At 33.2% G+C, this 15,202-nt stretch overlaps 3 protein-coding genes and 1 long non-coding RNA gene across 5 annotated transcripts; 3 read left to right on the top strand and 1 right to left on the bottom strand.

Moving 5' to 3' along the window:
* Positions 1–466: 466 nt before the first annotated feature.
* Positions 467–5,529, top strand: LOC110654688 (F-box/WD-40 repeat-containing protein At3g52030). Its single transcript, XM_021810771.2, has 9 exons — positions 467–734; positions 833–1,039; positions 1,345–1,399; positions 1,941–2,039; positions 2,131–2,234; positions 2,397–2,486; positions 2,884–3,023; positions 3,349–3,433; positions 4,954–5,529. Exons 1-9 carry the CDS (start codon positions 577–579, stop codon positions 5,315–5,317), a joined length of 1,302 nt encoding a protein of 433 aa, XP_021666463.2. The 5' UTR covers positions 467–576; the 3' UTR covers positions 5,318–5,529.
* Positions 5,530–6,283: 754 nt separating this feature from the next.
* LOC110654753 (N-terminal acetyltransferase A complex catalytic subunit NAA10) lies at positions 6,284–7,993 on the top strand. Its single transcript, XM_021810859.2, has 2 exons — positions 6,284–6,774; positions 7,464–7,993. The coding sequence occupies exons 1-2, from the start codon at positions 6,475–6,477 to the stop codon at positions 7,773–7,775; spliced, it is 612 nt and encodes a 203-aa protein (XP_021666551.2). The 5' UTR covers positions 6,284–6,474; the 3' UTR covers positions 7,776–7,993.
* A 3,063-nt stretch (positions 7,994–11,056) lies between these two features.
* On the bottom strand, positions 11,057–14,570 carry LOC110654653 (uncharacterized). Of its 2 annotated transcripts, none has more exons than XM_021810715.2 (5): positions 14,363–14,570; positions 13,967–14,272; positions 12,713–13,624; positions 12,031–12,264; positions 11,057–11,882 (listed from the first exon to the last, which is right to left on the bottom strand). In XM_021810715.2, the coding sequence occupies exons 1-5, from the start codon at positions 14,393–14,395 to the stop codon at positions 11,706–11,708; spliced, it is 1,662 nt and encodes a 553-aa protein (XP_021666407.2). In that variant the 5' UTR covers positions 14,396–14,570; the 3' UTR covers positions 11,057–11,705. The 2 variants fall into 2 exon arrangements, with proteins under 2 accessions (XP_021666407.2, XP_021666409.2); XM_021810717.2 differs by having other exon boundaries at positions 14,378–14,570.
* Positions 14,266–14,756, top strand: LOC131182213 (uncharacterized). The gene is made up of 2 exons (XR_009150492.1): positions 14,266–14,440; positions 14,564–14,756. It is a non-coding gene; the product is annotated as an uncharacterized LOC131182213 (long non-coding RNA).
* Positions 14,757–15,202: the final 446 nt, after the last annotated feature.

Here is a 15,202-nt window from a genome sequence, read left to right as displayed (position 1 = left end):
GCTGATCAAATCCAATAAATTCAAATTGAAATTAATAATTTTATATATTTAAACATTAATTATAATTTAAAAATAATAATAAATTAAAATTTTAATTTGAATTTCACTTTATAAAAATTTTAACTTAAACTGAATTTACGTGATTGTGTTTTATAAATTAAAAAATTATGTGAATAACTTTATTTTATTTTATTTTATTTTTATTAAATTGTATATTCTAATTTTTAAATAATGTATAATAATTTGTATATACAAAAAGATTTAATAAAAATCATATTATAATAATTTAAAAAATATTAAAAAAATAAAAATTATGAAAATTGAATTCAACTTTTTTAATTTTAAAACAAAAAAAATATATATATATAATTTTATATTTTAATTTAAATATTATCAAAATCGACCTAAGCGGTTTGATTTTGAGATATTGTGAATCCGCCCAACCCAACGTACAACCCTACCGAGCAGGACGGAAGCATAGGTTTATCTCCCTCCCTTTCTCTCTCCTCTGCCAGTAGATAACCTTTGCACGTGTGTCAGTGTGGCGCAAGAAAACGCCCTTGTGACGAGGCAACAATGGGCCCGACACCGGTCGGCAACCGGTTGCCGGCGAAGAAGAGGAGCTGGAGAGGTCCAACCGCAATTCATTTATTGGACCATGATATCCTCTGCATCATCTTCTCATTTCTCGGCTTTTTTGACCTCGTTCGTTGTTCTGCCGTTTGCAAATCCTGGTAATTCTATTTTACTTCTCTGTGTTCCCTGATATTTGTGAATTAATTAGGTAATTTGATTTGTTTTCTGAAAAATTGATTCTGTTTTTGCTTTAAAGGAATGCAATAATAAAAAGATCAAAGTTACTTCAAGTGCTTTATTTGAAGCAGCTGAAGGAGAATTCTGTTGGATTTTCAAGTAGTACTAGCGGTTTAGAGGAGTCACTGAGTAGGTATCTAGAGGAGCTAGCTATGGAGCATCATAGGCAAGCTTTACTTGAAGCTCCTTCTATTCATATTGATCAATGGACAGCCCATTCAGTTAGGTAATTACTAGAATTGTTCCCTTCTTTTTTCCCCTTCATTGTCTCATTTGCTTGCTTGTTAGCTAGCCGTGAGCTGAGAAAATTTTATGTCAACGATAATGGGAATGTATTTGCATTAATAAGTTTATCATCTTCCGATGTTTCTTTAGATGTAGATAGAACTATTGTAACTGTTGTGGAAGGATCATGAAAGCTTAGGCTTTTTAATTGAAAATTGTTAATGTATCTGGATTTCTTTGGTGGATTTGGTGCATGGAGGAGTGTGCAGCTTATGTATTTTATTCTCTGACCTTGCTTTCTGGTAGGGCTGACCAGTGCCGAATGAAGATGGGCTTGATTCTTACTGGTGTAGGTGATAAGGTATGTTCCTTTTTGACTTAATATGGTGTCTGAAGTCTGATGCTGTGTGTTTGGATTTCAAGTCATCTTTGCTGTTTGTTTTTACACTGAAGTAGATTTTCTACCTCAAAAACCAGTCAACTGTTCCTTTTTTTTTTTCATGCTTTAACATCTTTGTTGGCCTTTCCTGTTTGATTTCATGGTGAACTTATCTTTTCTTTTTAAGAGTGGTATTGAGCTACTTTTCTAATATTTTAGTTTAACAGTGATTTTAACTCTCTTAGTTTAACAGTGATTTTAACTCTCTCCAGCCCCCACAAGTGTGGGATGCTTCGTGCATTAGGTTACCTTTTTTTTTATGAGAATGTTCACAAACGCCTGAAGCTTCATTTATCGCATTTCAGGTCATTAAAATTGTCTTATATACTTGCTGGCTAAATGATTCAAGGACATTTTTTATGTGATTATTTTCATGGCATGTCTCTTATGTTCTCCTAAATCAATTATATGATATGTGTTGTATAATACAATCCTGCTAACATTTGCATGACAATGATGGTAGGTTATGCGTCTTTGGTCATTAGAAAGTTACAAATGTGTCGAAGAATATTCAATCCCAGATTCATGCCCCTTAGTTGACTTTGATTTCGATGAGAGCAAGGTAAACTACTGAAAGTATGTCATTACTATAAAGCATCGCATTTTGATGGTCCTTGACTTGATGTAACTGCTTTACCCTTTGCTTCTTGTAGATTGTTGGTTTGATTGGCACACGGCTATGCTTATGGAGGCGCAATGGGCAGATGAGTACATTTCCCTCTCATCAAGGCACATATATGAAGGGTCTATGCATGCGGTAAACATCAAATTTTCTTATTATGCTAAATTTTGTTTGATTGAATATTAGTGGATTTGAAGTTCATTTATATCATTACATCATTTTGTGACTTCAATTTTGTGCAAGGTCGTGCGGTTTTCTCTTGACTCAAACTAATTTGATATATTTCTTTTCTTCAAGTTACCTTGATCCAGAAGCTGTTGTTGGATGTGAGGATGGCACAGTTCGTGTTTTTGACATGTACAGTAGGAAATGTTCTAAAATCATTAGGTATGTACAGTTACAAATTCTTTTTTTTTTCTTTGTTCCTTTCCACTACTTTATGGCATTATGAATAAATAAATGAATTGATTTTTTTCAATAGTAAATAAGTTCTCTTATTTGAATGAAAGTACAGTGGAAAGTGGTTTGTCATGTTATAGTCAGACTATTAAATCTTTCTAATGCTTGGAAACACATATTAATTTCTGGAGGTGCATATGAATTGGATAGACACTGGCAAGTGAATAAATTGTTCATTAAAACCAAAAAAACTCCCTGTTAAGATGGAAAACAGTAGACCACTGGTATTTTGTTGTTATGTTTGAACATGATTTCTTGCATTCATACAGGGGAGATATATATATATAGGATTCCATTTGGTTTTGTTTTCTTCTCCTAATTGCAGGATGCATCCGGAGCCCGTGACTTGCTTATCTTTGGGTGATGATCAGTTAATTCTTAGCGGTTCCTCTCTAGGGAGGATCACAGTATCTGGTTATTCATCTGATCAGTGGAAAACTACACTGAGACCCACTGATTCTACAGGTTGTACTTTTTTCTCACTCTATCAAGGATAACTTTGATTATAATTGTACTATGGTCATTTGTTTATACCATATTTGCAGATGCTTGGATCATTTCTTTTTGTAAGTAATTGCTTTCTTATCTTTGATACACGGATGTAAATATTATGAGAAAAACAGTGGAATTCTTATGGCTTCTTGCTTTTGGATGTTAATTCTTTTCCAAATACATCTAATCAGCCAGTTTGAGACATAATAAAAATGTCAGTGAAACTCTCTGTTTAATTGATAAGGCACCATGCATTGCAAGTTACTTGACGTAATTCTCACTCAGCTTCCTGTTACAGGAATAAAGACTTTGTGTTTCAACCCCTGTTCTCATCTAGTATTTGCGGGAACAACAGCTGGATATACATCTTGCTATGACCTCAGGTATACAATTCACAGTTCATTCTTTGATATTGTTTGAATTTTTAAAGCCATGATCAAAGGATTTCATGCTTATAAACCATAGAACTCAACCTAGCACTGCTAGTCTAAGCAATGATCACATATTACATGAACCAACCATAGACATCATTCACGGTCTAAGAGTTATCTGGACCTGCAGTGAATCTCCACAAAGCTTGAGAAACAAATAACTTGAGATAGAGCTTTCAAAAAATGGTACCAAGTTGAACCACCTACTGCCAATGCAAACACCCAGCAATGTAGCCAAGCCAAAACACGTTTTGTTTCAATTTTCAAGACTGCAACTTTGATCTCCTTATCTGGCTGCCTCATATACTTCCTCTCCCACTTCTTCATGTAAAGGAAGTGATAAAAACTGCACCCATGTTGGTGGTGTTTTTCTCAAATTGAAACTACCCATAATGGGCTTAATCATTCTAAGTCTCCAAGCCTTATTTGGGCCTGGATGAGTTTGAGCTCATTGTGGGTGCTCATCTTCTTTCAGGCATGATCCAAATATTTATTATGTTATATCAATTAGCTACGTTAGCATGATTAATTTTATGTTTCATTCCTCGGCATATATTAGTTGTGGTAGCATTAGGCATCACCCAAAATAGCTCTTCTGCTGCTTGTGTGTGAGAATGCAACTGATGTGGCAGCAGCAAAATGTAGGCTGTACTCTGTAAGAATGGAGCTGTAGTTGAATGAGGAGGAGAGTAGAGTAGTTGTTGTAGAGGGAGTCTTTGCTATGTAAATAAGAGAAATGTACTAGAGGGGATTCATTCCAAGAATCAATAAACAATAATACTTTTCTGTCATCTCTGAATATTCTCTTCTTTTCTCATCCAATCTATCTCTTTCTCATCTATTTCTCTCTCTCTCTCTCTCTCTCTCTCTCTCCCAATTCCTCTGTTTCACTAAGTGTGCAGGCTGTTATGTAACATACCAATCATTAATATCCTAGATACCAATCTTGGCCACTTTAAGGGGATGTTTTTGCCAGAGTTAAGATGGGGCTTTTTGGATGGTTAGCACACCAAGCATTCTGAACCAAACTAAATTTTTGTTGGCAGTCTTTGTTGTTGCCCTTCATATGTATGTTCAGCAGGACAAGTTCACTTTTATTTTTTTCAAAAATTTTTTGTTGGCTTCATGGTACTGCTAGCACATTGGTTTTGGTGCATTGTTGCATCCATGCATGAACTAAGTAGTCTCCCAGCAAAACTGTGATATGGGTTTTAGGACTTCTCTAGCATTACAAGAAGTTTGTAGCAGGACTGCAGGAGTAATGCAACATGACAGAGGCTTTCTTCTGTAGGCTTGATCATCAAAACTTGGTATTGTAATAATTGATATAATGCTTGAATTATTGGGTTATTAATCAAAAACTGAAAGCCGGCTACATGCAATTCAATGAAAACTATGGCGAGCATGTTCCTTGTATAAGTTCCTGCCAGTGATTGTGATTAATATTTTTCTTCTTCTTTGTTTCCTTGCAGGATGATGAGACGATTATGGGAGACACGAGTGAGTCCAAATGTTGTATATTCTTTGCAGCACCTGAGCAATGACAAATCGACTTTGGTAATTGGAGGAATAGATGGTGTGCTACGTATTCTGGATCAGGACTCTGGTGAGGTTCTCTCAAGCTATGTTATGGATCATGATGCCTCATCAAGCTCCTCTAGATATGCACATGGAGTGATCAAAAGAAGAATAGGGAAAAGGCTCTCCCGCGATGCCAGCGTCGACCAAATTCCTCGAAGTTTTCGACCTTCCATCACATGCTTGGCTGTTGGGATGAAGAAGGTGGTCACTACACACAATGGCAGGGAAATCAGAGTGTGGAAATTCAAGAAATGAGAGAATAGCACTTGATTAATAGACTAATGATGTGTAATTTTTCACTTCTTTTATAATTATCTTTGATAAACAATAATTTGATTTAGTGACTGTAAGCATATCACTCACTTGACAGAGTTAAATTTGAGTTCAACTCTCCGATCTCCCTACTAAAAAAAAACAATAATTGTTCAATAGATTAATGATGTAAGATAGTGTGTAATTTTCCGATACTTTTACAATCATCTTTGCTTGACGTGATAATATGGGCTTTTCATGTAAATTTTCCAGTGCTAGAAACTTTCCCCTGCAATTCAAATATTTGATCTTAATTTTGATTTTTTTTTTCTCAAACCTCAAACGTTTGGAAAAAAAAAATTAAAATTCTATTAGCATAACTTATTTTTAATAATTTTACAATATAATTTAAAATTTAAAAATGTGAATTTAGATAATAAAAAGAATTAAATTAAATCTCCACGATTTTAATAATTTCAAAATATATTGGAGAAAAAAGTGAAGGTACAAAATTTAAAGAGCACTGCTTTTAAAATTGGGGCCCAAGTGGGTAAGCCCAACAGCCTCTACCCAAAGGCCACTAAGCTTGATTGCGGTCTGACTTCAGACTCAAATCAGAATCAAATCAATAGTTTAAATTTTAAAAACTAGGGATTTGAATAGGGATAGTAAAAGTTTTTGAATTTATAATTTTTTATTAAAAAAATTAATTTATATTTATATTTAAATATTATAATTTTAATAAATTATATATATATATATATATATTATTAAAATAGTATATAAAATTTATATTTTTAATTATATTTTATTTTTTAATAAATAAATTTATATTATATATTAATAAATTAAAATAAAAAAAGGGCATCCCTTAGATTTGGAATTGAAGCAAGGGCATCGTACTTGAAAAAAAAAATCACTTAAACCAAATTAAAATCGATTTAATTTTATTTTAATTCGATTTAAAATGATTTTAATTAAATTCGAAATTAATCAATTGTGATGTAAACCGGACCGAGAGCCTATGTCTGACAGCCACTACTTACACACGCACCACACTGAATCGTCCCTCGTTTTCTCGCAAAAACCAGAGTGCTCCAAAGAGCGTAAAAGCCTAACCCTAACCCTGAAAAGAGCTAGAGAAAATCAGCAATCCAGCCATGGTTTGCATAAGGAAGGCGACAATAGATGACCTACTGGCGATGCAAGCCTGTAACCTGCTGTGCCTACCGGAAAACTACCAGATGAAGTATTATTTCTACCACATCCTCTCCTGGCCCCAGCTCCTCTACGTCGCCGAGGACTACAACGGCCGCATCGTTGGCTACGTCTTAGCCAAGATGGAGGAAGAATCTAACGAGTGTCACGGTCATATTACCTCTCTCGCCGTCCTCCGCACCCACCGCAAGTTGGGCCTCGCCACTAAGCTCATGAACGCTGCACAGACCGCCATGGAACAGGTTAAGTATTATGCTTAATTCTTGTGAAGATATTGAATTAGGGATTTGATTTTTCACCCTTTGAATGCTTAAGAAATGCATAAAATTTCTCTGTTTTTTGAGCGTTTTAATAAAATTAGTGAAATTGAGAAGCAGTTTTAGTACCACTTTTGAAGAAGAAAAAGCCTGTAGTTTGATGGCTACGCATGTTTTTGTATTTGAATGAATGCCACTCGGGATTGAATGGATATCCCTTAAATTCTGATTAAGGGAATTGATTGTGAATGTGATTTATGTCATTTTATACTTTTGTAGTTGAATTGTGTTACATGATTATCCCCAAAGGAAAGAGCATCATTATGCAAAATATGTATCAGACTACTTTAGGTCCATGAATTCACTATTCTTGAAGATATTTTGGTGTGAACAAATGCTGATATTAAGCTCTTATATGATTGATATTACTGAACTATTTTGTTTCTAAGAACAAGTTCTGAACCATTTTTTTAATTGAAAGTGCGAAATGAGTATTTCCACATTGCCAATGTGATCAGTTAAGTAGTTGTAGTTTGTGTGGCAAATAGTCGGAATTTTGTTCGAAAATTGTCTTAATAGAGCAACTATAAGTGCAAAACTGGATAAAGGGTTAGTGTGTAAATGAGTTGTGAATGTGTATCTCTATCTCATCACAATGGTATTATTTGGAACAGGTGTTTGGTGCAGAGTATGTCTCACTGCATGTTAGGAAGAGTAACCGGGCAGCATTTAATCTCTACACAGAAACATTGGGTTATAAGATTCATGATGTGGAGGCAAAGTATTATGCAGATGGAGAGGACGCATATGACATGCGGAAGCAACTTAAGGGGAAACAGATTCATCATCATGGACATCACTATCACCATCATCATCATCATCATGGTGGTGGATGTTGTGCAGCTGATACCAAGTCTGTGGAAGCAAGACCAGACTCAAAATCAGAGGCAAAAACTAGTACAAAATCAGAATCGAAAGCAGGGTGATGGTGAAAAAGTAGGACCAGTGTTTGGAGAACAGGCCAATGATCTTTTGTTATGTGATTCAGATTGTAGTGAGAATTATAGTTTGTTTTTGCTGGTAATAATGCACTGAAGGACCTTGATTTGCATGGCTATTTCTTGCATCCCTTCCATATATTTTGGTGAACATTGTTGTATAATGGTTGTTGCATCTTCTTCTTGGTATAAATTTTTGGTGCCAATGTTTTCTTTGATATTTTATTGATAGTTTTATTCAATGTCAATTGTTAGGCCATGCAACACTTGATTTATTCTTATGCTTATCGTTTTCTCTCCATTAATCTTGCTCATCTTCAAGTTTCCTTCCAATCAAGAAAAAATTAGCTAGTCTTTTGAGGAAAGACAATCAAGTGCATTATTTAAGTCGCAATTTGGAGAGCTTTGATGATATTTTCCTTTTCCAAAGGAACATGTCCAATTATTAAATTTTCTCTTAGCATGAGACATTTAACTCCATTGGTCAATTTGGTTTGTCAATCTCGCATTTGTTAATGTTTTATCAACTTTCACTTGATAAGAAATAAAAGAAGAGTAAAAAAATTTTGCTAGAACCCTAACATTAACACAATGTTTACACTCAAAAAGAAATGGCCCAAAATATTTAACAAAAAAAAAACCAAAATCCACATAAATATGTGTTAATATAATATATAATATAATGTAACTCTCTCCCTCCAATAATTTAAGTGATGAATTTCATAATTAATAGAAAAAAAATTCAAATTTAAAATTTTATTATTTTTATATACTTTTAAAAGTTTTTTAAAAAAAATCAATTAAACTATTCTAATTAATACAAAACAATGATTTTGGCCAAAATTATTCCATCCCCTATCAAATCTCCTTTTCTACACTGCTATGGAACAAAAAAGGCGGGGGAGGGGGGCGGTGTGGGGCATGGGGGGCAAGATGCCTAACCCTTCTGGTCTTTTACTTGGGAGAGACGTTCATTAAAAGGACTTAGCTTTTGTAGGGTTGTTGAGGTCAGCTAAGGGATTGTAGACTGGAAGATTCTAAGAAATAATAGTAAAAAGAGATGATTGACCTGCTTAACCACTTGGAAATAGGAAGAAGTCTTGCCCTTTAATCTACTCTATAATCCGCCAGATGTATCTTCTGTGAAGTGCCCTAGCTAGATAGTGGCAGTCATGTTCAATGCATTCCTCCATCTCTTTTTGGCTTGTAGAGAGAGAGAGATTGCTTTTGCCATTGGAATACATTTTTCTTGGTTGCATTTATTACATCGGATAAATTTTAATAACTACCATTGAACTTTTATAAATGTAATATTACAATCATTCAACTTAAAAATGTAATATAAAATCTCCTCAATTTTTAAATTTTATACAGTAAAATTTCTTTAACCTCCAATCACTGGTTTTCCGGTTAGACATTGACGTGGACAGTTCCAGTGTAATGCCTAGTCATCATTTCTCTTTTCTTTCTCAAGCCATGTATAAATTGAATCTTCTACTCTCCGTAGAGAAAATAATTTTCAGGTGTAGAGAAAATAATTTTATACTTTGCATAAGAAATGAAAGAAAAATGCTGACTAAACGTAACGCTGGATCTGTTCACGTCAGCATTTAACTGTAAAATCAGTAATTAGAAGTCAGATAGGTTTTACTGTGCAAAATTTGAAAGTTGAAGGGGTTTTATATTATATTTTAAAGTTGAAGGACTATAATATTACAACCATATAAATTCATGGACAATTGTTAAAATTTATTATTTATTACATCATATGTCAATAACAGAATAGAGATGATATTAAGGATGGATATATAAGTTTCTAATTCTTATAAGAATGAATTTAATAATTATTAGATTAAAAATTTAGATTTAAATCTATATGTTCTTTATATACATTTTAATTAATTTAATACATATCTCAATACAAATATTTAATATAATCATTGTTAAACTCGTTCTCATGTAAATTCATGTTTATATTAGATTGGAGTCAATCAAATATATATAAAATTAATTCAAATATTATTTTTTCATGAATATATTAAAATACAAATTCAAACATGATAGATGTAAAATTGATAATGAATTTAGCTCAAAATTTATATATAAACATATGTATGATTCTTGAAGATCACAAGAAACTGAAATGGATGTTCTACCTAAAATGTTTGTTCTTTCTTTAGCTCTAGAAGACTCCAAACAATGACTATAACCTCATTTGGTGCTTAAGCCTTTGTTTAGTGGTTCTTTTGGCAGGGGCAATATAGTAGAGTTGGGACTCATTTTGACTATTATAAAGAGTACCAAGAAAGGAAAGATGGAAAGGAAGGGCTAGGAAAATCATGATCATTCTACCTATATATCATTTCAAATCTTGATTTAGGCTTCATTTATTTTGTAAAATAATATTTTTTTTAAAAATAAACTTTTATAATTTTTAAAATTTGGGACATTTAAAAAATAGATTAATAAAAATAATTTTCTAATTAAAAAAAAACTAAGCAATTTTTAAGAAAAATAACTTTCTTTTTTCAGAAAAATTTTTTTTGTATTTTAAAAATCTTATTTGAATGGAGTAATTATCACACGTGATTACTCAACTTTATGAGTATTTTCATAAAAGTCATTGAACTTTAATTTTTTTCATAAAACTCATTAAACTTTAATTTTATTTCATAAAAGTCATTATAACGAGAAATTAAAGGTTTTGAAATTAACCTGCTGACCTATCAATTATTTTATAAATAAAATTATCTAATTAACAGTTGTTCGTGAAAAAGAAATAGAGAAAGATGAGAAGTTTGATGGTGAAAGGGGTAACTAGATACGTTTTATATATCTTATTTTCTTTTTAAAAAAAAAATAAAATAAGGTAATTTTACTTATAAAATAGTTGACAAGTTAGTAGATTAATTTGAAAATTTTTAATTTTTGATTACAGTAACTTTTATAAAATCAAATTAAAATTCAATAAATTTCATAAAAGAAATTAAAGTTCAGTGACTTTTATAAAAAATACTCGTAAAATTGAGTAACTGCATATAATATTTACTCTATTAAAATATGAAAATACTTATACATATATAATATAAACACATAATTTAAGAATTACTCATCCCCTATAATTTAATGCTTCATATTCCTCTCTAAAATACTAGCTAGCACTATCTGATTTTCTCCATATAAAAATTAAAACAAAAGTAAACCCCAATAATGCTTGTTATAATATTGAGTTGTTGTTGGCTACTCGTTCCATATCCAACCAAAACCTATCAAAAGGCCAGCTCTTTAATTGTCCTTACATTTTGTTTTAATCAAGGCAAACCTAACATCAAGCCTATCTTAACCCTATTATTTTAGTAAAGCCAAACCCATATTTTAATTCCTTAAATAAGATAAGTAAGAAAGTATCAATTATGATACACTACTCATGGAGATACTTACAAGCTGCAAAGATTGCAAAAGGGATACCAAAACTAAATTAAACAATGATGAAAGTTAATAAAATAACGGTGAAGCCAATGAGCTTTTCTGGATTTATTCAGATATATTCGGTATAATCTTTTTAGAATCCAAGACTGTTTCTCTTAATAATATTTTTTTCAAAGATGGAACCTAAATTTTCCTATCTCTGCACCTAATACCTTTGCTTTCTTGTTTGGAATCCCACTGTGTTCTCCATAAAATTCCTACCCAAATCAAGATCATCCGATAATCGCTGAGTTTTTACATTCGAATTCCATCTTCCATCACCAACTTAACCATTAAAGGATAAATTTACCTCTAGCTTGATTGGCTTGAATTTAGAGTCCTTGGACCCCTCATTGAAAGTGACCATAGCAATGCTACATTTTTTACTGTATGTTCAATCTGTGACCTCGCATAGCTTCTGTAATTTTCCTGGAAAAATCTCGCCTTAGTTTATGAGCTAAGTCGATGGGGGGCCCGAGGAGTAGGAACGACCACATCGCGGCCAGATTTCAACAAGTTCTGGCGATCTTTGATGGTTTTATCAAACAATCTGTTCTCGGGATTTTCTGCATAGCAAACGTAGTAGCAGCTCACACAAGCATGTGGCAGTGCCATAGCAATTCTAGTCTGCAAATTATTAATGAATCTGAGTTAATCAAAGAGCTAACTGATAAAGATTCTTCATAAAAGATTATAAAATACCCAATTGGCCACATGATTTAAACAAAGATAATTAACCAAATAAAGTTTTTTTTTTCAAATAAGGGCTACCAACCATGAGGTATCCAATAAAGAATGCCAGAAGGGAGATGGAAGCTGTGAAGGGCTTATGCACTTCAGCAGTCCAAGCAGCTACAACAATGACGCAAATGGATGCACTGCAAACTCCAGTAAGGAAACAAATTGAGCTGGTAATGTCAGAGTCAACAAGGGTTACCATATCTTGCCTCTGAAAGAGAGCCCAAGTGTCTTGTGATGCCTGTACAAAACCTTTTCCATATGCAGCTATCTGCAATAATGGTTAGAAGGATAACTCAGTATAATGCCTCTCAGAATAAGTTAGCCCTTTGCCTGACCATGAATTGTGACTAAGCTAAGAAAAATTTGGCAAATTTATAAGAAATGTGAGTTTCATATCGGAAGCAGTAGCACAATTATGTTTCCATTGCTTTGGATTTATCCAGCACCATTTAGAATTACCAAGAACAATAGAGAATAATTCAAGCCTGCAATAAATGTCCTGACAAAGAAGTTGCAACAATTTTAAATCTTCTAAGGAAGATATTCATGAAAACTTTTCAACTTGCTGAAAAGGACTATCAACTAGAAAGTCATGTTCAGATTATCTCTTTGGCTCTACTTGGGAAACTTAGTGACGTTCTATGTAATAAGCAAGCAGTACTAAACCGTTTGGAGAAGTACTGTAAAAGTTAAGTTCGTTAGTCTCAAGACATAACCTGCGCGAAGGCCCAGCCATTGCCATATCTGAAGATGCACTCCATGACTCCAAGACAGCAATGAGCACAAGAAAACATGAATTCATCCTCTCCCTCGAGCAAATTCAGACCCCGAGCAACGATTCTCAGTGCTTCAATTGCTGGCACAAATAGAGATCCCAGACAAGCACTTCCAAGATTCCGAGTTACAGCTCTTTGGAAGCAAAATTTAGTATTTGCTTGCATCCCTCTGAGATAATACAGAGAGATTACCCTGCTAACGGTCAAATTAACCACATTCCTCATAACCTCTGTAGTCCAAGCCAAGCTCAATACCAATGCAATGATTGTCAAGGGTGCAAAGTGGAAATTTAAAGCTCCAATGACAGCTAAAATCCACAGAGACATCCACAGGAACCCAATTCCAAGCATCCAATAAGTAGGTTGATTCAAATCACCAAATTTTGGAACAGGTTCAAGCGATTTAATCAAGATTTTAGTACTAAACTTGATTCTTTGATTTACCCAACAAGCATATAAGCCATTACCAATTGCAAAGGCAACAAAACAAACTCCAACACCATCAGTGGGAGCCGTCTGGAAACAAATTAAGAGAATTCCAGCTGACAGTGACATAAAGAAAGAGCCCCATAATATGAAATGAATCATGAATCCAGGCCATACCCTAACTGCTTTTTGCCATACCAAAGCAAGAGTAATGCTCAATAAAGATGCAACTTCAGCTTGAGGGAGGAAATACTTCAATATCCTCTTCTCTTTTCTTTTAACAGTATCTGATGCTACCACAAGTCCCTGAATTCCCTTGAATACAAGAAAACATACTAGCCCAAAAGCCAGAACCATGTGCAGCACAAACAGAAACAGAAATATTCTGTTGGTATACCTTCTTGAATTGAGTGTTGTTATTGATGGCTGCTCACAAAAGATGAAAAAAGAAAAAAAAAATTATCTCCTTGGTATAGAGAGAGAGAGAGAGAGAGAGAGACATAAATTTTCCTATTAATTAGTGAAAAATTAGGTAAAAGCAATGAATTTTCACTTTTGTATAAACATGCTAATTAACGGCTTTAAATATTAAAACTTACTAAAAAATTGTTTTACCAGAATTTACCAACTTTTAACAAAATTGATAAAAATATTTGTCAACACCAAAGAAAAAACAAAATGACAAATCATTTTCAAAAAATTAAAAAAAAAAAAAAAGATGAAGCCATCTTTGTTTGATCCCAGAAGCAAGAAAAAGAAAGAACTTACTTGTGGGGCTGGTGCAGAGCGAGGCAGAGAAGTCTGGGAAGGAGGAGGAATAGCAACTCTAGTAGAATTATTGAATGCAATTCTCAAAGGGTTTGATGGGTTTAATCTTTGCAACGTTGACACACGAAAATTTCTCTGGCCTTCATCATTAACATTATTTCTCTCCATCACCTTTTCTTTAACACCCACCTCTCCTTTCTCCACATCTCTCTCTCCCTCCTCATTTCCTTCATATTCCCCTTCTACTTCTTCCTCTTCATCTCCTTTATCCTCTTCCTCTCTCCTTTCATTCTCCTCCTCCAGCTCCTGAACAACAAATTCTTGGAACTGTTAGCAGCTGACACATTACAAAAGAAGGCCCAAAAAAAAAAAGCAAAGATAGAGAAATTATAGTACGTTTGCTTCTCTTACAGGTTCTGTACCACCCATTCCGTCGTTGGCGGTGGTGGCGGCGGCGGCTTAAGCGGTGGTGAGGTATGAAAACCGTTGTTGGATTTTGTATGTTTGTTCTTGTTAAGTGGTGTTATTCATAGCAGTGCCGGCGGTGGCTAACGTCTTTATTTTGTTTTTTTTCTTCTGTTTTATAATTTTTTCCAGAACTTACAAGAACAACGCGCAAGTGCATCACTTGTAAATAGCGCACCAATGGGATTGGGAGTAAACTGCAGGTAACGCCTGTAAGTGAAGGACAGAACACGTACAAGATTGGGGTTTTAACTCCGTGTTTGTAAAGTACACAATAGAATAAGTGATGTAATCATTATTCACGGTGGAGATTTGAGTTTGATGGGATGAGATCATGAGATGAGTGATATTGACTTTTCAAAAGGACAACGTGATCAAATCTATGTACTAATTAAATACCTAAATAATATATATATATATATATATATATATATATATAAAATTCCCTTTAAAATCACAATAAAATTCATTTAATTTTTAGATTATTAGACAGGAGAGTACATTTTTGTTGTACGGTTAAATTGAATACCTATATTTTTAATTAATTTTATATAAATTTTTGTATAAATATTTAATATAATAATTATATAATTTATTTTTCTTTCTCTATCAATTTATTTTAGGGGTAATTTTTATTATTTATTTCTAAATTTTACCCTATATTTTCCTTTTGCTTCATAACTTTAATTTATTATTTAAAAAATTTTAAAATTTAAATTTTATTTTATAAAAATCTCTTTGACATGATTTAATAGATTTTTAGATTAAAAA

Source organism: Hevea brasiliensis, chromosome 8 (genome assembly GCF_030052815.1).
Source record: "Hevea brasiliensis isolate MT/VB/25A 57/8 chromosome 8, ASM3005281v1, whole genome shotgun sequence".
Lineage (NCBI taxonomy): Eukaryota > Viridiplantae > Streptophyta > Magnoliopsida > Malpighiales > Euphorbiaceae > Hevea > Hevea brasiliensis.
The sequence above is the reverse complement of the archived record's forward strand: the minus strand, read 5'-3'. Positions and strand labels throughout refer to the sequence as shown.

What these genes read in the sequence shown, in the direction of transcription:
- LOC110654653 (XM_021810715.2), bottom strand. Translation starts at nt 14,395, where the DNA reads ATGGGTGGTACAGAACCTGTAAGAGAAGCAAAC. An exon ending in AACCTGTAAGAGAAGCAAAC is followed by an intron (nt 14,273 to 14,362) that starts GTACTATAATTT and finishes TTTGTTGTTCAG; the next exon opens with GAGCTGGAGGAGGAGAATGA. An exon ending in TCTTTATTGGATACCTCATG is followed by an intron (nt 11,883 to 12,030) that starts GTTGGTAGCCCT and finishes AATAATTTGCAG; the next exon opens with ACTAGAATTGCTATGGCACT.
- LOC110654753 (XM_021810859.2), top strand. Translation starts at nt 6,475, where the DNA reads ATGGTTTGCATAAGGAAGGCGACAATAGATGACCTACTGGCGATGCAA. An exon ending in CACAGACCGCCATGGAACAG is followed by an intron (nt 6,775 to 7,463) that starts GTTAAGTATTAT and finishes TATTTGGAACAG; the next exon opens with GTGTTTGGTGCAGAGTATGT.
- LOC110654688 (XM_021810771.2), top strand. Translation starts at nt 577, where the DNA reads ATGGGCCCGACACCGGTCGGCAACCGGTTGCCGGCGAAGAAGAGGAGC. An exon ending in TGGACAGCCCATTCAGTTAG is followed by an intron (nt 1,040 to 1,344) that starts GTAATTACTAGA and finishes GCTTTCTGGTAG; the next exon opens with GGCTGACCAGTGCCGAATGA. An exon ending in TTGATTTCGATGAGAGCAAG is followed by an intron (nt 2,040 to 2,130) that starts GTAAACTACTGA and finishes TGCTTCTTGTAG; the next exon opens with ATTGTTGGTTTGATTGGCAC.